The 22,511-nt window shown below is 46.4% G+C and overlaps 2 protein-coding genes across 6 annotated transcripts in view; both read left to right on the forward strand.

The window, feature by feature from the left end:
- The first annotated feature begins 1,188 nt into the window (after positions 1–1,188).
- On the forward strand, positions 1,189–21,721 carry LOC311137740 (FYVE and coiled-coil domain-containing protein 1-like). 5 transcript variants are annotated; one of them, XM_084172309.1, is made up of 12 exons: positions 1,218–1,251; positions 4,597–4,671; positions 5,217–5,326; positions 7,473–7,579; positions 7,922–8,047; positions 10,280–10,386; positions 13,900–14,043; positions 14,174–14,267; positions 14,429–16,945; positions 17,450–17,542; positions 20,006–20,124; positions 21,168–21,721. In XM_084172309.1, the coding sequence occupies exons 3-12, from the start codon at positions 5,266–5,268 to the stop codon at positions 21,376–21,378; spliced, it is 3,579 nt and encodes a 1,192-aa protein (XP_084028435.1). In that variant the 5' UTR covers positions 1,218–1,251; positions 4,597–4,671; positions 5,217–5,265; the 3' UTR covers positions 21,379–21,721. The 5 variants fall into 5 exon arrangements, with proteins under 5 accessions (XP_084028439.1, XP_084028436.1, XP_084028438.1 ...); XM_084172311.1 differs by having other exon boundaries at positions 1,237–1,251; positions 4,594–4,671; positions 5,220–5,326; XM_084172313.1 differs by lacking the exon at positions 4,597–4,671 and having other exon boundaries at positions 1,189–1,251; positions 5,220–5,326; positions 14,432–16,945.
- A 498-nt stretch (positions 21,722–22,219) lies between these two features.
- Positions 22,220–22,511, forward strand: part of LOC311137576 (growth hormone-releasing hormone receptor-like) — a gene marked incomplete at both ends in the record, with an annotated part of 31,652 nt that continues 31,360 nt past the window's right edge. Inside the window, one exon of the mRNA XM_084172088.1 lies at positions 22,220–22,404. Coding sequence (XP_084028214.1) covers positions 22,220–22,404 — 185 coding nt within the window. The remainder of the gene's footprint in view (positions 22,405–22,511) is intronic.

The following is a 22,511-nucleotide window of genomic DNA, read 5'->3' on the forward strand; positions in this document are numbered from 1 at the left end:
TTCCCAAGTTCTCTCATGTCACCCCGCTCCTCCACACACTCCACTGGCTTCCAGTTGAGGCTCGCATCTACTACAAGACCATGGTGCTTGCCTACGGAGCTGTGAGGGGAACGGCACCTCCTTACCTTCAGGCTCTGGTCAGACCCTACACCCAAATGAGGGCACTACGTTCATCCACCTCTGGCCTGCTAGCTCCCCTACCTCTACAGAAGCACAGTTCCCGCTCAGCCCAGTCAAAGCTATTTGCTGCTCTGGCACCCCAATGGTGGAACAAGCTCCCCCACGACGCCAGGACAGCGGAGTCACTGACCACCTTCCGGAGACACTTGAAACCCTACCTCTTTAAAGAATACCTGGAATAGTATAAAGTAATCCTTCCCCCCATAAAAAAAAAGAAGAAAAAAGTGGTTGTCCCACTTGCTATGAGAAGTTGAATGCACCAATTTGTAAGTCGCTCTGGATAAGAGCGTCTGCTAAATGAGGTAAATGTGAATGTAAAATGAGAGAAATAAGCTTTTTGTGCATATGGAACATTTCTGGGATCTTTTATTTCAGCTCATGAAACATGGGACCAACACTTTACATGTTGCTTTATATTTTTGTTCAGTATAAATGGGGTGTCACGGATTTACGTATAGAATAATACGAAATGCTCTGAGACCAGGTTGCAACCCACTTCGTGGTCCTATTTTCGTGGACAGATGTTGGGTGGAATAAACCCTTTCGCTTTGCCTGTGCCGCTCTGGCTTAAAGCCTATTTTCTTACAAATCATGCCTGCGTGGGGTGTGGTAGTCCTGAGAAATAAACCAGTCGTACATTAGTCACACGATTTTACAGTTTACCTCGTAATACTCTACAACCAAACTATACATACCGAGTCCTCTGCCTATGGGTCAACCCTAGTTACCCCAGCCACAAAGTCATAAACCCCGCCCATTTCTACAATGTATCTTCTTAAAATCTGATTTTAAACCTATCCCTAACCTCAAACCTAACCTTAACCACACTGCTAAATTTATGCCTAACTGTAACCTTAAATTAAGCGCAAAAAGCAAACAAAATTATCGATAGGCCTATAGCCAATTTCGACTTTGCGGCTGTGGTAACTAGGGTAAACCCTGCCTTGTCCTCATTCTCGCATTGTAAGTGGTTGACCTACTTGTCAATCCAGTTATTGTTGCCGCCCCATACATCGCATGATTGTATGTGGCTGTAAAGTATCAGGATTTTCATGGATCACGCAGTTTAACGTACGTTTAAGTTGTTTTCTTTGTTAAATGATCTATGTCTATTTGTTTAAATTAATTTAAATGTGTTTTATGTACATTCACTTCTAATGAAGTAACTGATTTAGTTCTATATGCATGCCAAGGACAGGCTGGATATAGTCAGATAATAACAACATTATTAGCAATGTTGACATTTACATTTACATTTTCATAGCTACCAGCCCATTTACTCCCCATTTGATTTAGGGATTTAGTCAAATGTGTCGGCAACATAGTGTAGTCTAGAGTCAAATGTTTTGGCAATTCATGTTTTAATTTGATCAGCTATTACGAATTAAGTACAGTCTATATTGTTTTTACGTTTGGACAGCTTGTCCTTTTTAAATAAAAGCCATAATAAGTCCGCGCCCAGATGTAATCGGTTTCCCTTATCCAACAATTAGGAAACGATACAATGTATTAATAGTTTCACTTTGTTTACACTTCCCCACTTCCTCTTTCGGCAATATCGGGGTCTGAGTGGAGCTTTGTTAGTCTCTCACGTATTGCAATCGATCGATGGACTTTCTCATGTTTGAAACCTTGTTGTGTGCGAACATAATCTACTTTCAGCGACAAGTAAAATGTTTAAAGGACAAGTGCACAATGTTTTCGCCTTCCGGGGATTGATAGTCAGACATTACCCTGTCCTTACGCAACAGTTTGCAATGACCGCAATCTTGTTTCAGCCACAACAAAATCTGTTCCACTCAGAAGATACAACTAACGTTATGCAATTTAAACACAGACATACACAATATATAATACTGTGCACATTTGCACCCATCACGTTAAACTGCTTTACTAGGCTAAGATAGAGAGAGAAATAACGTTAATAAATAAGAAAGGAAGAACCAAAGAAAAAGACAGTCACAGCTGAATTAAGAAGTGTGATACAGTATTTTAGAATTTGCTGTATGCCTAACTGTCTGCCTGCATATTTTATAGACATATTTGCCTTTGTAGCCTGAGTGCCAACCTAATAATATCCACTTCACTTATCATAGATAAGACTAAGCAAAACTCTCAGTGCAGTAAATGATAGGTGTGGAGGTGAGGCCATGGCTGCTGTGTTAAATATGATCTCTATGTAACCTAACATGCTGACCACACCGTCCGTGTTGCGTGCTATAGCATTGCAAAATAAATGTACACATACATGTTATTCAATCATTGAATCCAAACTGCTCTCGCGCGTCAACAAGCGTCTGTATAGCCAGGCGCTAAAATAGAATTTGATTCTATTTTTGATGCTTGACATGTTAAAGGGTCCCTCCTCTCCCATCTCCTCATTAGGAGCATATAACCATGTGGGTAATTGAAAGATGAACTGAGGTCCACACTCCAGTCCAGTTGGTGGTGGTAATGCACCTTAAAGTTGGTTGCCAACCACCATATAAAGTCCACAGAAGAAGAAAAAGACTGAAGAAGGAGAGATTACTAGAAACAAACTAGGTTTCCCCTTTTATCTGTGGATTAATCGTCGGAGTAGAGAACACACGATTTTGTGTGACTCAAAGTGTCAGAATTCTACAAAGATCCAGAAAAAAAAGGACCTTGTGCATTTCAGGTAAAATAACAACGCAATGTTTATATCCCAGGACAAATTAGCTAGCAACATCAAGCTAGCTAGCTAAATTCCATGAATGTTTCATGCGTTTTGACCTGTCCCCAAATTAATATAGTTGGTTCAGAGTTCTTTTTGATATTTCAACCTGCGTGTCCAGATTGCGTCTGGTGTGGATGGACAAAATCAACATGCGCGCGATGCGCGTGCCCAGTCTAGTCAGCATGTAATGTAGCTGGCATAAAAGAAAAGCCTGAGCAGCGTTTCATTTTTTATGGCCCTGACAAGAGAAAAAATCAGTTGGGGAAGGTTCTCTTCTGCACTGGTGAATCAATCCAGTAAATGTGGAGGAGGAGGAGTTACATGCTGACTACACTGGGCACGCACATGCGTCCGCATGCGTACATATTGATTTTGTCCATCCACACCAGATGAGATCATGACATGCAGGTTGAAATATCAAAAATAACTCTGAACCAACTATATTAATTTGGGGACAGGTCAAAACACATGAAACATTCATGGACATTTAGCTAGCTAGCTTGCTGTTGCTAGCTAATTTGTCCTGGGATGTAAACATTGGGTTGTTATTTTACCTGCCCCAATGCATAGTGCCAACTGTAAAGTTTGGTAGAGGAGGAATAATGGTCTGGGGCTGTTTTTCATGGTTCGGCCTAGGCCCCTTAGTTCCAGTAAAGGGAAATCTTAACGCTACAGCATACAATGACATTCTAGATTATTCTGTGCTTCCAACCTTGTGGCAACAGTTTGGGGAAGGCCCTTTCCTGTTTCAGCATGACAATGCCCCCGTGCACTAAGCGAGGTCTATACAGAAATAGTCTGTCGAGATTGGTGTGGAAGAACTTGACTGGCCTGCACATAGCCCTGACCTCAACCCCATCGAACACCTTTGGGATGAATTGGTACGCCGACTGCGAGCCAGGCCTAATCGCCCAACATCAGTGCCCTACCTCACTAATGCTCTTGTGGCTGAATAGAAGCAAGTCCCCGCAGCAATGTTCCAACATCTAGTGGAAAGCCTTCCCAGAAAAGTGGAGGCTGTTATAGCAGCAAAGGGGGGCCCTACTCCATATTAACGCCCATGATTTTGGAATGAGATGTTCGGCGAGCAGGTGTCGACATACTTTTGTATGTGGTGTATGTGTACATGCCGTAGAGTGTATGTGTACATTTATTTAGCAACGCTCACACACGCAACGCGGCTGGTGTGGTCAGCATTTTAAGGTGGAGTGTTGCCTAGTGTCGCCTTGTTAATACAGAGTTTCTAAAACCAGAGGCGAGACTTGCGAAACTGACTTGCGAAACAGACCAAGCAGACCAGGCCGGGGTTTGAGAAGTCAAAGGGAGAAGTGAAAAATCTTAGTACATTTTCTCGAAATGTAAAGGCACAACCTAGATTCGAGCCAATGTCTTAACTAGTTGAACATGTTAATACTCCAACCTTGTGAAAGTGAAAAACTTCATTTTTGTTCAAAACAACTTTATATCGAAGAAGTGTCTTTGATTTGATGGCCTCCACATGCTCAGTTCGGTGCGAGATGACCATTAGACCCGCTGACATATTTCTACGCATGAGCTAAGCTAGCCAACGTCGCCATGACATCGCCTACAAGTGTAATCAGGGATTTCTATTGGAGAAGCAGTTTCTGCCTATCTTTTAGACTGTACTGTCTTTGTTGTTAACGTCCAAAAGCGGTAGGCGCGTCACAGGCTCTCTTTCCATTTCCCATGAAAAGCAGATGCATCCAGTTGTTCTGGCCTCGCAGAGGGTGATCTCTATGCAACCAGACAGCCAAGAGCACCATATTCTAAAAGTGAGTTCCATGTGGAGCTCATAGAAAAACTCACAACCTAAAAGTACATCTAATTCTTTCTTTCTCAGACTTGTCTTGTGTTGAGCCAACACTGAGCTGACAGGCTTATGCACCAGCATAAATATTTCTCATTTTTAGCCACAACCTAGGTGGAGTTCAAACCACAAGTTGGGAAACACTGCATGGTCTCCAGTGGTGCTTAGAAATGTGTAATGAAAGTGTGTGTGTGTGTGTGTTTGACTGTATGTGTGTGTGTGTGTGTGTGTGTGTTTGACTGTATGTGTGTGTGTGTGTGAGTGGGTGTGTGTGATATAGTGAGTGAATGACAGACAGACAGAATGTGAAAGGGATGTAGTACTGTGATGTAGGGCTGGTCCATTTTTAGCCCAGTGGGACTATCTAACTTGTTTTTTCCCCCGCAAAATTATCATTATGTGGCTAATAATGGGGGGCAGATTTTTGGTCCCAGTCCCCCCCACCCGTGTGTGTGTGTCAGTACATAATTGTCTTTTGTTCCTGACTGTCCATCTGATTCTCTGATTCAGCAGACTGTGTATCACCCAGTGACCTGGTTGCCATAGAGCCTGTCGGACCATGGCTGCCGGTGTGGCTGTGGGGGAGAGCCAGCTTCAGAGGATTATCAGAGATCTGCATGGTACACTGCCATTGTGTGTTTGTGTGCGTGACTGCGTGTGACTTCTCGCGTGTCAGTCCCTTTGTAACAACGAGTGTGTCCGGGCCTGTGTGAATGTTACAGGGGTAGACCGCCACTGTAAAAGAAAGATAGAAAGAGAGTAGGATCACAGAGGTAGAGAAAGTGACAGAGGGGTTGCAGTGGCCTAGATGTGACTGGCTTGGTCTTGGTTACAAGCCCAACAGCATTTCTTTCCACACATTGGTTGTCCCGTCTCCTCATTGGAAGGACATCATGGAGCCGACCCTCTCCCCCAGCCCCCGGGGTGTGCCCCCCAGGGTGTGGCTGGGGCGACAGAGAGGCCCTGTCAGCATGCAGCGAGAGATAGAGGGGGTGATTAGCCTCAGGGTGCACCCGTCGCAGGTGTCTTTCCTGTTTTTACGCTGGATGAGAGGCAAGTGGGTAATTGTACTGAGCTGGGACATGTGAGGAAGGTGAAAGGGGACTGGGGGATGTCTGTTTGGAGGAAGAGGTTGTAGGTAGGGATTGAGGAGACATGCCTGGGTGGATATACTGGGCTTTCAACTCTGTTTTGACCTGTATATTTAAATGTATCCAGGGCTCTGTGAGGATATTACATATGACTGTGTGTATGTTTGGTGCATTGTAATGGTTTCTAGAAGTTCCAGGGTTTCTGTGCCCACTCAAAACGTTCCACAGATACCGTGCCTATTGACCTAGATTGATTTGAGTTTTTTTCCCATTTAGTTCAAGAGAAAGAGGCTACCAGGTCAGGGACAAATCACAGCAATGTGTTTCTCTCAACAGGTAAAGGGCATGTAGCTAGTGTCGTAGAAACTCTCAGTTCCTGTCAGCTGTGTCTGAGTGAGGGGAATGCTTGTGTGAAGTACATGTATTTGTATGCCTTTCTGAAGTGTGTTCTCTCTCTCTCTCTCTCTCATCCTGGCTCGCTCTCTCTCTCGTCCTCTCTCTCTCTCTCGTCCTTTCTCTCTCTCGTCCTCTCTCTCTCTCTCTCGCGTCCTCTCTCTCGTCCTCTCTCTCGTCCTCTCTCTCGTCCTCTCTCTCTCTCTCTCTCTCTCTCTCTCTCTCTCTCTCTCTCTCTCTCTCTCTCTCTCTCTCTTCTCTCTCTCTCTCTCTCTCTCTCTCTCTCTCTCTCTCTCTCTCTCTCTCTCTCTCTCTCTCTCTCTCTCTCTCTCTCTCCTCTCTCTCTCTCTCTCTCCTCTCTCTCTCTCTCTCTCTCTCTCTCTCTCTCTCTCTCTCTCTCTCTCATCTCTCTCTCTCGTCCTCTCTCTCTCTCTCTCTCTCTGTCCTCTCTCTCTCGTCCTCTCTCTCTCTCTCTCTCTCTCTCTCTCTCGTCCTCTCTCACTCTCTCTCTCTCTCGCTCTCTCTCTCGTCCTCTCTCTCTCTCTCGTTCTCTCTCTCTCTCTCTCTCTCTCTCTCTCTCTCTCTCTCTCTCTCTCTCGTCCCTCTCTCTCTCTCTCTCTCTCGTTCCCTCTCTCTCTCTTTCTCTCTCTCGTCCTCTCTCTCTCTCGTCTCTCTCTCTCTCTCATCCTCGCTCTCTCGCTCTCTCTCTCTCTCTCTCTCTCTCTCTCTCTCTCTCTCGTCCTCTCTCTCTCTCTCGTTCTCTCTCGTTCTCTCTCGTTCTCTCTCTCTCTCTCTCTCCCTCTCTCTCTCTCGTCCTCTCTCTCTCTCTCTCGTTCTCTCTCTCTCTCCTCTCTCTCTCGTTCTCTCTCTCGTCCTCTCTCTCTCTCCCTCTCTCTCTCTCTCTCTCGTCCTCTCTCTCTCGTCCTCTCTCACTCGTCCTCTCTCTCTCTCTCTCCCGCTCTCTCTCTCGCTCTCTCTCGTCCTCTCTCTCTCTCGCTCTCTCGTCTCTTTCTCTCTCTCTCTCGTCCTCTCTCTCTCTCGTTCTCTCTCTCTCTCTCTCTCTCTCGTCCTCTCTCTCTCGTCCTCTCTCTCTCGTCCTCTCTCTCTCTCTCGTTCTCTCTCTCTCGCTCTCTCTCTCTCTCTCTCTCTCTCTCTCTCTCTCTCTCTCTATCCCTCTCTCTCTCTCTCTCGTCCTCTCTCTCTCTCTCTCTGTCTCTCTCTCTCTCTCTCTCATCCTCGCTCTCTCGCTCTCTCTCTCTCGCTCTCTCTCTCTGAACCACAGATGCTGTTGCTGAGCTCACTAAAGAGTACAGGGAGAACGGGGAGCCAATCACAGATGATAGTCCCAATCTGCAGAAATTCTCCTACAAACTGGAGTACCTTCTACAGGTGAGTCCCTCAATGTTCATAGACAGTGAGATAGTACGAACAGTTTTTTCCCGTTCTTCAGTCGGGTCAAAGGCCCCAAAGCAACATCCAGGACTGGTTAATGAATCAATACAATGTATAGAACAATCTTCTATAGAACAATCTGTTTTTTTTCCCCAGACACAGATTAAACATCACGCTTTTTAGTCCAGGATTAGGTTTAATATGTGTCCAGGAAACCACCTTACAGAGTCCAAGTCAAATCAAGGCCAACCTGGCATGCTCACCAATATGGCATTGTTCACATCTCTATAAAGTAGGTCATATACAATTTGTCGCTAACACGTCATCTACGCTATTCAGTTTGACCAGAAGGAGAAGACGACATTTCTTGGCACCAGAAAAGACTACTGGGATTATTTCAGCGACTGTCTGGCCAAGATCAAAGGAGCCAACGATGGTATCCGCTTTGTCAAATCCATCCCAGAGGTATATAGAGTTCAGCACTTTTTAAAAGTCAATTATAAGGATCATTAACTGTTATTACACAATGTATAGTAGTAATTCATATGTAATGACATTCTATCTTTAGAGCTTTTTACCACCTTTTTAAACACTACTGTCACCATTTCTGTGCACCCTCTATCTCAAGTTATGGATACCATTGCAGTTTTGGGTCTTATTGTGTCACCAAATGTGAAATAACGAAGGAACAAATTAACTTCATCTACAAATGATCTACCAAATCTGCTTTGACGCATATTTCACAACGGTGATCCCTGTTGTGATTTAAAGGGATAATACTCCTGACATTGCAGCTGTTATGGATTGCATTATTAACGTAGATTGTCTGTCTCACTGATAAGTAGTTATAATGGCATGGAGGAATTTGGCATTCTGCTGGGTAGTGGATACTAGCCATGAAAAACAAATAATCTTTGTTAACAGGATCTACACAACAGATGTCGTTGAATATGGATGATTGATTATAGGAATGAAAATGTTGATTTTAACTATCCTTTTAATGGACACATTCAGGAAGCACATACAGTGCCTTCAGAAAGTATTCAGACACCTTGACTTTTTCTATATTTTGTTATAGCCTTATTCTAAAATGGATTACATAAAAACATTTCCTCAGCAATCTACTCACTTTACCCCATAATGACAAAGCGAAAACAGGTTCTTAGACATTTTTGCGATAAAAACAAATAAAATAAAATACAATAAATACCTTATTTACATAAGTATTCACACCCTTTGCTATGAGACTCGAAAATGAGCTCAGGTGCATCCTGTTTCCATTGATCATCCTTGAGATGTTTCTACAACTTTATTGGAGTCCACCTGTGGTAAATTCAATTGATTGGACATGATTTGGAAAGGCGCACACCTGTCTATATAAGGTCCCACAGTTGACAGTGCATGTCAGAGCGAAAACCAAGCCATGAGGTCTAAGGAATTGTCCTTAGAGCTCCGAGACAGGATGGTGTCGAGGCACAGATCTGGGGAAGGGTACCAAAAGATTTCCGCAGCATTGAAGGTCCCGAAGAACACAGTGGCCTCCATCATTCTTAAATGGAATAAGTTTGGAACCACCAAGAGACTTCCTAGAACTTGCCGCCTGGCCAAACTGAGAAATTGGGGGAGAAGGGCCTTGGTCAGGGAGGTGACCAAGAACCTGATTTTCACTCTGACAGAGCTCTAGAGTTCCTCTGTGGAGATGGGACAACCTTCCAGAAGGACAACCATCTCTGCAGCACTCCACCAATCAGGCCTTTATGGTAGAGTGGCCAGACGGAAGCCACTCCTCAGTAAAATGCACATGACAGACCACTTGGAGTTTGCCAAAAGGCACCTAAAGACTCTCAGACCATGAGAAACAAGATTCTCTGGTCTGATGAAACCAAGATTGAACTCTTTGGCCTGATGCCAAGCGTCACGTCTGGAGGAAACCTTGCACCATCCCTACGGTGAAGCATGGTGGTGGCAGCATCAAGCTGTGGGGATGTTTTTCAGCGGCAGGGACTGGGAGACTAGTCAGGATTGAGGGAAATATGAACAGTGCAAAGTACAGAGAGATCCTTGATGAAAACCTGCTCCAGAGCGCTCAGGACCTCAGACTGGGGAGAAGATTCACCTTCCAACAGGACAACGACCCTAAGCACACTGCCAAGACAATGCAGGAGTGGCTTCTGTGCAAGCCTCTGAATGTCCTTGTGTGGCCCAGCCAGAGCCCGGACTTGAACCTGATCGAACATCTCTGGAGAGACCTGAAAATAGCTGTGCAGCATTCTCCCCATCCAACCTGACAGAGTTTGAGAGGATCTGCAGAGAAGAATGGGAGAAACTCAAGAAGACTTGAGGCTGTAATCGCTGCCAAAGATGCTTCAATAAAGTACTGAGTAAAGGGTCTAAATACTTATGTAAATGTCATATTTTAGTTTTCTATGTTTAATAAATTAGCAAAAATGTCTAAAAATCTGTTTTTGCTTTGTCATTATGGGGTATTGTGTGTAGATTGATGAGGTGAAAAAAACAATTTCATCAATTTTAGAATAAGGCTGTAACGTAACAAAATGTTGAAAAAGTCAAGGGATCTGAATACTTTCCGAAAGCACTGTACGCTAATTTAAGGCCTCATTGGTGCTGCAGATGAACAGCTATCACATATATTTGCTGTACGGCACTGTGAATATGTCCTTTAATTTCCCCTTCCAGCTGAAGACTTCTCTGGGGAAAGGCAGGGCTTTCATTCGTTACTCCCTGGTGCACCAGAGACTGGCCGACACGCTGCAGCAGTGCCTGATGAACCAAAGGGTGACCAGGTAAAACTCTACCCAGAACAGGATTCACAGATGATCAGTTGTTGAAATCCCTGAGGGATAGAGGGGTTCATGTCTCAAATAAATATCACACTTTGGACCTGCAAAGTGAGCAGACACTTTTTGTTTCACATCTCAAACCTGACCCCACTTCGGCAACAGTTTTAGGTATTAAACATGGATGCGTAGGTCATAGGTTCAAATTTGGGATAGTGTTTGGCTAAATTAAGACACTTGTTTATGTTATAGACTACTATTCTGAAATCGATTGTTTCAAGTAAACAACGTTTCCTCCCTGATTCTTGTTAGCGCCTTTCAGTTCTCTTTTCCCTTGTGGTGTTTTACTTCTGTAAACATGTTTCCCAGTTCCTCAGGTGAGTAAACACAGTGTGCCAGTTCTTATGTTACCAAAGGTTACTGGAAGCAGTGTCCAGTGGGAGGGGATTAGACGTTGTCTGACTGAGTAGAGATACAGTATATTGTGCCGATCCGCTACTCGAAAAGTTACATCTCCCGTTGTACAGAATCATGTCCCCCATCTATCCTCAGAGTTCGTACTGCTTGGTGACCTAAACTGGGATATGCTTAACACCCCGGCCAACCAACAATCTAAACTAGATGCCCTCAATCTCACACAAATTATCAACGAACCTACCAGGTACAACCCTAAATCTGTAAACTAAATCTAAATACACCTCCGCTGTCTTCAACCAGGATCTCAGCGATCACTGCCTTATTGCCTGCGTCTGTAATGGGTCCGCGGTCAAACGACCACCCCTCATCACTGTCAAACGCTCCTTAAAACACTTTAGCGAGCAGGCCTTTCTAATTGACCTGGCCCGGGTATCCTGGATGGATATTGACCTCATTCCCTCAGTAGAGGATGCCTGGTTGTTCTTTAAAAGTGCTTTCCTTTCAATCTTAAATAAGCATGCCCCATTCAAAAAATTCAGATCTAAGAACAGATATAGCCCCTGGTTCCCCTCAGACTTGACTGCCCTTGACCAGCACAAAAACATCCTGTGGCGTACTGCATTAGCATCGAACAACCCCCGCGATATGCAACTTTTCAGGGAAGTCAGGAACCAATATACACAATCAGTTAGGAAAGCAAAGGCTAGCTTTTTCAAACAGAAATTTGCATCCTGTAGCACTAACTCCAAAACGTTTTGGGACACTGTAAAGTCCATGGAAAATAAGAGCACCTCCTCCCAACTGCCCAGTGCACTGAGGCTAGGAGACACTGTCACCACAGATAAATCTACAATAATCGAGAATTTCAACAAGCATTTTGCTACGGCTGGCCATGCTTTCCACCTGGCTACCACTACCCCGGCCACCAGCTCTGCACCCTCTGCTGCAACTTGCCCATGCCCCCCCCGCTTCTCCTTTACACAAATTCAGACAGCTGATGTTCTGAAAGAGCTGAAAAATCTGGACCCCTACAAATCAGCTGGGCTAGACAATCTGGACCCTTTCTTTCTAAAATTAGCCGCCGAAATTGTCGCAACCCCTATTACTAGCCTGTTCAACCTCTCTTTCGTAACGTCTGAGATCCCCAGAGATTTGAAAGCTGCCGCGGTCATCCACCTCTTCAAAGGGGGTGACACTCTAGATCCAAACTGTTACAGACCTATATCCATCCTGCCCTGCCTTTCGAAAGTATTTGAAAGCCAAGTTAACAAACAGATCACCAACCATTTCGAATCCCACCGTACCTTCTCCGCTATGCAATCTGGTTTCCGAGCTGGTCATGGGTGCACCTCAGCCACGCTCAAGGTCCTAAACGATATTATAACCACGATCGATAAAAGACAGTACTGCGCAGCCGTCTTCATCGACCTGGCCAAGGCTTTGGACTCTGTCAACCACCGCATTCTTATTGGCAGTCTAAATAGCCTTGGTTTCTCTAATGACTGCCTCGCCTGGTTCACCAACTACTTCTCAGATAGAGTTCAATGTGTCAATTCGGAGGGCCTGTTGTCTGGACCTCTGGCCTTCTCTATGGGGGTGCCACAGGGTTCAATTCTCGGGCCGACTCTATTCTCTGTGTACATCAATGATGTCGCTCTTGCTGCTGGTGACGCTCGGATCCACCTCTTATGCGGACGACACCATTTTGTATACATCTGGCCCTTCATTGGACACTGTGTTAACAAACCTCCAAACGAGCTTCAACGCCATACAACATTCCTTCCGTAGCCTCCAACTGCTCTTAAACACTAGTAAAACTAAATGCATGCTCTTCAACCGAACGCTGCTTGCACCCGCCCACCCGACTAGAATCACTACTCTCGACGGGTCTGACCTAGAGTATGTGGACAACTACAAATACCTAGGTGTCTGGTTAGACTGTAAACTCTCCTTCCAGGCTCACATTAAGCATCTCCAATCAAAAGTTAGATCTAGAATCGGCTTCCTATTTCGCAACAAAGCCTCCTTCACTCATGCTGCCAAACATGCCCTCGTAAAACTGACTATCCTACCGATCCTTGACTTCGGCGATGTCATTTACAAAATAGCCTCCAACACTCTACTCAGCAAATTGGATGTAGTCTATCACAGTGCCATCCGTTTTGTCACCAAAGCCCCCTATACTACCCACCATTGTGACCTGTACGCTCTTGTTGGCTGGCCCTCACTACATATTCGTCGCCAAGCCCACTGACTCCAGGTCATCTATAAATCACTGCTAGGCAAATCCCCGTCTTACCTTAGCTCACTGGTCACCATAGCAGCACCCACCCATAGTCTGCGCTCCAGCAGGTATATCTCACTGGTCATCCCCAAAGCCAACACCTCCTTTGGCCGCCATTCCTTCCAGTTCTCTGCTGCCAATGACTGGAACGAACTGCAAAAATCTCTGAAGCTGGAGACTCTTATCTCCCTCACTAACTTTAAGCGTCAGTTGTCAGAGCAGCTTACCGATCACTGCACCTGTACACAGCCAATCTGAAATTAGCCCACCCAACTACCTCATCCCTATATCATTTATTTTGCACCGCAGTATCTCTATTTGCACATCATCTTTTGCACATCTATCATTCCAGTGTTAATACGAAATTTTAACTATTTTGCACTATGGCCTATTTATTGCCTTACCTCCATAACTTACTACATTTGCACACACTGTATATATATTTTCTCTTTGTATTTTTGACTTTATGTTTTGTTTACCCCATATGTAACTCTGTGTTGTTGTTTTTATCGCACTGCTTTGCTTTATCTTGGCCAGGTCGCAGTTGTAAATGAGAACTTGTTCTCAACTGGCTTACCTGGTTAAATAAAGGTGAAATAAATAAATTAAATAAAAATAAAATAAACACTTGTGAAATGTATCTGTGTGTTTGTAAAAGGCATGTCCATTAGTCCATATTTGTACTTTTTGTAAGTGTCGAGGTGATTTAATATAACGAACAATCTAAGTATGTTAGTGAAGGTATTTCTATGTGAATGTGTTATACCTATCTCTCTTCTCCTTCCCCTGTCTATATGCTTCTCTCCATCTCCCTGCAGTGACTGGTACTATGCTCGCAGCCCCTTGCTGAAATCCCACCTCAGTGTTGACATCATAAGTCACCTGTATGAGCTCAATGATGTCCAGTTTGATGTGGCTTCCAGGGGTCATGACCTTGACTCGTCCTGGCCCACCTTTGCAAGGTAACCAATCGCAAAGGCATTCTGTTTATAAATGCACCCCATACTCAAGATGCTGTGTGTTGGATTGAGGAATTGATCAAATGTAGACACTTGGTGATGTCACATCACATGTGTGTTTTCTGATCTCCAGGAGGACACTGGGCATGCCCAACTCACCTGGCCACATGTGGAAACCACCCAGTCGCAGCTCCAGCATTAACAGCCTGGCCAGCACCTACTCACAGGTACTGACACAGCCCGCCTTCCTCCTCTGAGCGTTTACTCTACTGGGACTAATATGGTTCTATTATGAACTAGTCATATCTTGTCAGATCATACAGTATTTCTAGTCAAGTCTTAACAATGTGTCAAGTCTGCAGTACTCACTGTAATACCCTGTTCCCAGCAGGCTCATGAGTTCCCCGGCAGTCCTGAGTACGGCCCGGGCATGCTGAGCGAGCTGAACGAGTCGCTGCCTTCTGGCGTGGAGGTGAGCATGTTGGAAGAGCTCCGCCTGGAGCTGGACCAGTCAGAGCTGAAGCAGCGGGAGCTCCAGGACAGGGTGCGGCAGATGGGAGAGGAGGGTGCCGAGCTCAAGGGCATGGTGGTGGAGCTCCAGAGGCAGCTGGACGTGTCGCTGACCGCACAGGAGGAACAGCAGGGTATGCAAGGCACCCTGAAAGCCCTGGAGAGGCGGGAGGAGGCCTTGTCCTGCGAGCTGGAGACCCTGAGGGCTGGGGAGAGGGCCAGGGAAGCAGAACAGCGCCACCTCCAGGAGAAGCTGATGGCCGCAGAGGGGAGGAACGTAGAACTAATGGCCAAGCTGGATGGTGTGTTGGATGAGAAGGGCCAGCAGGCGACCAGCTATTTTGACTCAGCACAGAAGATCCACGAGCTGCTGGACAGAGTGAAGGAGGCAGAGGGTGGGAAGATAGTGGCTCTGGCAGAGGGAGAGGACAGGAGGAGGCAGGCCGAAAAGCTGGCAAATGAGCTAAGGGTCAAGGAGGTGGCAGCAAAGGAGGATGAGGCCAAGCTGGAGGCGCTGTCAAAGTCTGCTGCAGAGGAGAAGTCTAAGTTCGCAGAGTGTGCAGAGGAGCAGTGTAACGCCATTGACAAGCTGCAGGGGGCGTTAACTTTGAGGGAGAAGGAGGCCATCAACCTGCAGAGGCAGCTGCATGACCTCCAGAGTGCTCTGGAAGAGAAGGGGATACAGGCCGAAGAGGCCAGGGACAGGGCGCAGGAGGAGAAAGAGGAGATCCAGGGAAGCATGGGCAATCTGAAAGAAGCCTTGGAGGTGGAACTCCTCTACCTGAAGGAGCAGTTGAAGACCAGAGAGGTGGAGCTGCTCTCCAGCACCCAGAGGCTCCAGCACCTGGAGGTCCAGAGCCGTAGCCTGACCACAGAGCGGGACGGCCTGATTGCCAACCTCTCCGAACTGGAGGCCAGCGTCAGGGAGCAGGCCAATAGGATCGAGGAGTACAAGACCCAGTGCACCAACCTGATGGAGCTGAATGGGAAGTTGCTGGGCACAGTGAAGAGGAATGAGGAGCTGAAGAAGGAGCTGGCGGAGAGCCGGGCAGCCCTTGAGGGCGAGGTGGCTGCACTGAGGGCCTCTGACAAGCAGCTGAGGGGCCAGCTGGACGACGCCAAAGTGACTGTGGATGAGAAAGACTGGAGGCTGCGTGAAGAGAACCGGGCCTTGGATGAGAGTCTGCAGAGGGCAGCCATGGCTGCAGAGGTTTCTGACGCCGCCGGCAAACGGCTGGAGCAGGAGAACCAAGGCCTGAGGGAGGAGCAGGCCACAGTAAGGGCGGCCCTGAGCTCAATGCAGGAGGAGCTGAAGGCCATCCACGGGCAGATCGGAGAGCTGGAGAAGAGCTTGGGTCGGTCCCGCAGGAGTGAGGCCAGCCTGAAGGAGCAGCTCAAAGACCGGGAGGGCCAGCTAGAGAACCAGGAAAAGGGCTGTGTAGAGCTCCAGGCCAGGGTGGAGGCCCTAGAGGCCAGGGGAAGGGCACTGGAGAAGGCTAAGGCAGATGCAGAAAAGGCCTGTGCCAAAAAGACAAAGCTGATAGAGAGGTTCACCACCGAGAAGCAGACGGTGGAGAGAACCCAGCTAGAGAGGAGCTCTGCCCAGGCCAAGGAGAGCCAGGAGATAGCCGCCAAACTGACCATGGTGGAGGGCCAGCTGGAGGTGAACATGAAGGAAGTGATCAGGCTCCAGGCGGAAGTGCTGGATCTGAGGGTGCAGCTGAACACCTCTGCGGAGGACAGGATGAGGAGCCAGGCCCAGCTGGAGGTGACGGAGGCCCAGAGAGACGAACTCAGGACCCTAACAGAGCAGCTTAAAGCCCAGACCGAGGCACTCAACCAGAGGCACGTAGCCGAGCTCCTGCAGTGTAATGAGAGGGAAGAGGCTCTGAGCAGGGAGCGTGACCGGGTGGAGGCAGCCACCCGGACAGAATTGGCTGCCGCTGAGGCCTCCGCCAGGGGAGAGCTGGCCACACTCAAGGCCCAGAACGAGAGGCTGGCCATGGAGAATGTTGAGACACGCGAGGGCCTCCACCGGGCCAATACAGAGATGGCAGAGCTTGGGATGACCATCTGTAGACTGACAGCAGAAAGGGAGGAGGCCAAGGAAGGCTGGGCGGGGGAAGCAGGCAGGATAGGGGAGCTAGAGGAGCGGACGTCCAGGGAGGTGGAGCGGCTGGAGGCCAGCATGGCCACCCTTCGCCAGGAGAATGCCAGCCTGAGAGAGGAGCTGAGGATGATGGAGAACCTTCCGGCAGCCATGCTGGAGCTCCAAGAGAAGCTGGAGAAGGCGGAGGGCCAGGTGAGGAGCCTCAAAGACTCCAGTCAGGAGGAAATGGAGGCGGTCAAGTTCCAGATGAGCTCCGAGAGCATGAATCATCAGAACCAGATCAAGGTGAGTTTGACTGGAGTTCTGTGAAAAGCCTGGCCGTGGGGGAAACACGGACTGTAGCAAAATCATATCATTACGGCACCACATGAAAGGGCAGTTTATGCCGTATTTCCATACAGGATTTACCCCAGTGTTTTACCCAAAAGTCTCAGACTTCTGTTTCCATCTGTGCGGGCCGGCACCAGTGTCTCACTGGGCCATGGCTCAGGCGGACCTGCTCTCACTTGGGGCCAAAGCCATGCCACTGGTACTTTTCAGCGGACATTTAAATAACAATGGATAACTGTGGACTTTAACACCTCGTCACAAAGCAACTGTTTTGATTGCTCTTCACAAGTCCTCACTGTCAGCCCTAGCTATGGAAACACAATTTCCTTAGTATAACATAATGGTGTATACACTAGTGTAACACTGGTGTTACAGTCGAAAAGCAGCATTAAGAGCAATGTGATAATCAGACAGACCACTTGGCACCATTTGAACACGTGTGTTTTGCTCTCTGTCCAGAGTGTGAATGATGAGCTGGGGAAACTGAGAGTCCAGCTGCCAAAAGAGCAGGAGAAGGTGTCCGGTCTGGAGGCCAAAGTCTCAGAGTTAGAGGTCTGTATCTTCACATTATTCACATACAGTGCATTCGGAAAGTATTCAGACCCCTTGACTTTTTCCACATTTTGTTACGTTACAGCCTTATTCTAAAATGTATTAAATTGTTTTTTTTTTCCCTTCATCAATCTACACACAATACTCCATAATGACAAAGCAAAAACAGGTTAACAATTTTTTTCAAATGTATTACAAATAAAAAACAGAAATATCACATTTACATAAGTATTCAGACCCTTTACTCAGTACTTTGTTGAAGCACCTTTGGCAGCGATTACAGCCTCGAGTCTTCTTGGGTATGACGCTACAAGCTTGGCACATCTGTATTTGGGGAGTTTCTCCCATTCTTCTCTGCAGATTCTCTCAAGGTCTGTCAGGTTGGATGGGGAGCGTCGCTGCACAGCAATTTTCAGGTCACTCCAGTGATGTTCGACCGGGTTCAAGTCCGGGCTCTGGCTGGGCCACTCAAGGACATTCAGAGACTTGTCCCGAAGGCACTCCTGTGTTGTCTTGGCTGTGTGCTTAGGGTCGTTGTCCTGTTGGAAGGTGAACCTTCGCCCCAGTCTGAGCTCCTGAGCGCTTTGGAGCAGGTTTTCATCAAGGTTCTCTCTGTACTTTGCTCGGTTAATCTTTCCCTCGATCTTGACAAGTCTCCCAGTCCCTGCCGCTGAAAAACATCCCCACAGCATGATGCTGCCACCACCATGCTTCACCGTAGGGATGGTGCAAGGTTTCCTCTGGACGAGACGCTTGGCATTCAGACCAAAGAGTTTAATCTTAGTTTCATCAGACCAGAGAATCTTGTTTCTCATGGTCTGAGAGTCTTTAGGTGCCTTTTGGCAAACTCCAAGCGGGCTGTCATGTGCCTTTTACTGAGGAGTGGCTTCCGTCTGGCCACTCTACCATAAAGGCCTGATTGGTGGAGTGCTGCAGAGATGGTTGTCCTTCTGGAAGTTTCCTCCATCTCCACAGAGGAACTCTGGAGCTCTGCCAGAGTGACCATCAGGTTCTTGGTCACCTCCCTGACGAAGGCCCTTCTCCCTTGATTGTTCAGTTTGGCCGGGCAGCCAGCTCTAGGAAGAGTCTTGGTGGTTCCAAACTTCTTCCATTTAAAAATGATGGAGGCCACTGTGTTCTTGGGGACCTTCAATGCTGCAGACATTTTTTGGTACCCTTCCCCAGATCTGTGCCTTGACACAATCCTTTGACCTCATGGCTTGGTTTTTGCTCTGACATGCACTGTCAACTGTGGGACCTTATATAGACAGGTGTGTGCCTTTCCAAATCATGTCCAATCAATTGAATTTACCACAGGTGGACTCCAATCAAGTTGTAGAAACTTCTCAAGTATGATCAATGGAAACAGGATGCACCTGAACTCAATTTCGAGTCTCATAGCAAAGGTTCTGTATATAAGGTATTTCATTGGTAATACATTTGCAAAAATTTCTTAGAACCTGTTTTCACTTGTCATTACGGGGTATTGTGTGTAGATTGATGAGGAATTTTTATAATTTAATCCATTTTAGAATAAGGCTGTAACGTAACAAAATATGGAAAAAGTCAAAGGATACTTTCCGAATGCACTGTATGACAAGAGTACAATATAATAGACACAGTCTTCAATCCCTTGTCTGTAATGTCTTTTGTCTGTAATGTATTTTTCGTTATGTGTCGGACCCCAGTAAGACTAGCTGTCGCCATTGGCGTCAGCTAATGGGGATCCTAAGAAATCAAAATCAAGATACATACAGTAGAACACTTTGGGATACACTGGCACCGGAAAAAATAATTGGCTAAATGGCATGTCTGTTCAGCACTGTCTCTAGACCCAATTGAAATAGCTGCCATTGAAATAGCTGCCATTGAAATAGCTGCCATTTAAATAGCTGAAAGTAAAGAAGCAGTGATTAGAATCTGTAAGATGATGAAATAAATGGGGAGATGCCAAAGTGAGATGTGTCACATCCAGCCTGTCTGCTCTGGCGTACCTTTTTACGTTTTCATTAGAGATACCTAGGAATAAATATGAGGGAGGCCAAAGGGGCAAATAAATGAATATGAGAGAGAGGGCGAGAAGAGCAGGCCTGTACACACTTGACCGGGTTAATTCATACGACACAGATTAGAGCCCAGTGTTCATCAACCGAGTTTGATAAAACAGAGGTCTTAATCTCCTTCCTCTCCTAGAGAGGATGTGACACGTTGTAATTCATCTGCCTGTACTGTAATACTTTGCTATGATAATTGAGTGAAGAAGGAGAGAGATAGGCCGTTCATTTACAAAGCATCGCTCCTCTGTAGACTTCTTAATCCTTGGTCTATATTCATTTATCAACCGATCAAACACTATAAAGAATGGAGACGGTCGAATAAAAGGGTAAAAAGTTCACCTGTTTCTGAAAGGTTGTTTGTTCTTTTTTTTTAAACTACTGCATGTTATGATTATATGTGATGAAGGGGGTGAATGAGGAGTACTCACGGCTGATTGGAGAGAAGGATGCTCACATCACAAAGTCGGAATCCGCCATTCGTCAGAGTGAGGGAGAGATTCAGCACCTGAGAGACTCTGTCACCAGGTAAGGCTATAACCCCGCCGTTGACCTATTATACCCCAAACAGAAAACAACCTCTCCATTTAGATGAACTAAGTAGCCCCTGTCTTTAAGATATATATGTTTAAACGCATCATACAGAATGGACAAGACAATTCTGTCTACTATTCTCTTATGTGAGTGGACAAGTCAGAGATGATGCAGTCAAAACCATGTAATCGTACACACTCCCTCTTCCATTCTCTTAAATTAACTGTCCAGTATTTCCAGTTTTCTATGAATTATGAACTATAATTAATTATAATATGAGTGAAATCGTTTTTCTTCCAAATCGTTTTTATTAAGTATGTTAAAAAACAGCTTTTATGTGTTGGAATTGTGTGGACGTACCACAATAACAAAATGGTGTGGGCGTATACCGGTCATTCAAAATATTAATGCGAGTAGACCGCTGATTGGCCAGCTCTGCCAATGAGCCAACATGATATCATGTTCTATGAGGAAATAGCAAGCATTTTTTAAACAGTCTTTTTGAGATACAAATTTGAGGTGGGGTTTTTGAAGTGTTTTTTCTCCAATTTATGTTTTGGCCACAAATACAAGTTTAGGATGAGTCAACAACATTATTTGGGATGAGTTAACAGAATATTACCTTTTACAAATGTTCAGTGGACAGTTAAAGCCAATTTATGCTTATTCCAGAAATGCTATCCGGAGGCTCCGTACAGAGATTGTAATGCACTGTGGAGCCTCCGGAGGCTTGCAAAGGCCAAATCGAGCTCCGTACCGCATCGCTGTGTGCCTCTCAAATTTTGTAACAATGCGGAGGGCTCCGTATAGCTCCGCATTGACATGATTGGGAAGACGGTAGGTGGGGGCGGGAGGTCCTGTATAAATACAAACTAGCTTCCTTGACAACAGCTCGGCTCTGCTCCGCGAAGCGCAAGAAGTATGGATGCTCTGCCTTCTGTGGAGTCCGCATCGCAGTAAACGCTGCAGATGATGGATTGACCATGCAGAGCCTTTTACTTTCATATTTCTCTCTCCCTTATCTCTCTGTCATTTAGTGCTGAGGAGGCTCTCTCCACGGTCCAGGCGGTGTGTGAGGAGCTAAAGCAGAAACTGGAGCAGGCCGAGGTGGACAAACGTAGTTATTACCTCAGGACGACCGCAGAGATCGACGACCTCTACCGAACCAAGAGCACCCTGGAGGAGCGCCTCATCGAACTTATAAAGTACGATCTAGTACCTCCTCTGCACTGTCCTGAGCGCGGGTAGAAAAACACAAAGCGACAGCTGAACCTTTGATCAGTAGATCTGGGATGGGCTTTTGTTTAGAAACTGGAAAGGGTGTTGATGTTGTTTTCTACCTTCGTTTGGGTGATCAGATAGCAAGGTATTTCTGGTTCTACCCTCTTGGCTGAGTCCTGTGGGGAGTGTGTCCTCTGAGGATGCTCTCCCATAGCGAGCACAGTGTCGGTCTTTGTAATGCCATCTCACCACTGACAATCTCATCTGATGAAAAGGAGGGAGGGAGGGAAAGGAAAAGAGGTGGATTGTGGAAAAGGATGTAGGTGAATGACACAGAGGTGGGTGAAAAATAAAGAAGTTGTTTGGAGACTAAGAGAGACCGCTTCTGAATTTCAAATCAACCCCTAGGCACTTCTGTAGGTGTGAAATGATTGGTTAGGTGTATCCAATATGGCAAAATGGGCATCTAGACTACCAGAGGGCAAGATGAAAGAATTGCTATATATCTTATACATATCCGATTCTTTCAGATCTTTGCCAAGGAGTAGTCCATTCGGAATTCAGAAAGAGTCCAAGATATCAAAGAGGAAGACAGCGAGAGGGGGATATCAAGGAGGAAGACAGTGAGAGGGGGATATGAAGGAGGAAGACAGTGAGAGGGGGATATGAAGGAGGAAGACAGTGAGAGGGGGATATGAAGGAGGAAGACAGTGAGAGGGGGATATCAAGGAGGAAGACAGTGAGAGGGGGATATGAAGGAGGAAGACAGTGAGAGGGGGATATGAAGGAGGAAGACAGTGAGAGGGGGATATGAAGGAGGAAGACAGTGAGAGGGGGATATCAAGGAGGAAGACAGTGAGAGGGGGATATGAAGGAGGAAGACAGTGAGAGGGATATGAAGGAGGAAGACAGTGAGAGGGGGATATCAAGGAGGAAGACAGTGAGAGGGGATATGAAGGAGGAAGACAGTGAGAGGGATATGAAGGAGGAAGACAGTGAGAGGGGGATATCAAGGAGGAAGACAGCGAGAGGGGGATATGAAGGAGGAAGACAGCAAGAGGGGGATATGAAGGAGGAAGAGAGCGAGAAGGGGATATGAAGGAGGAAGACAGCGAGAGGGGGATATGAAGGAGGAAGACAGCGAGAGGGGGATATGAAGG

This window comes from Coregonus lavaretus (genome assembly GCF_964263955.1).
Source record: "Coregonus lavaretus genome assembly, chromosome: 11".
NCBI classification, from domain to species: domain Eukaryota; kingdom Metazoa; phylum Chordata; class Actinopteri; order Salmoniformes; family Salmonidae; genus Coregonus; species Coregonus lavaretus.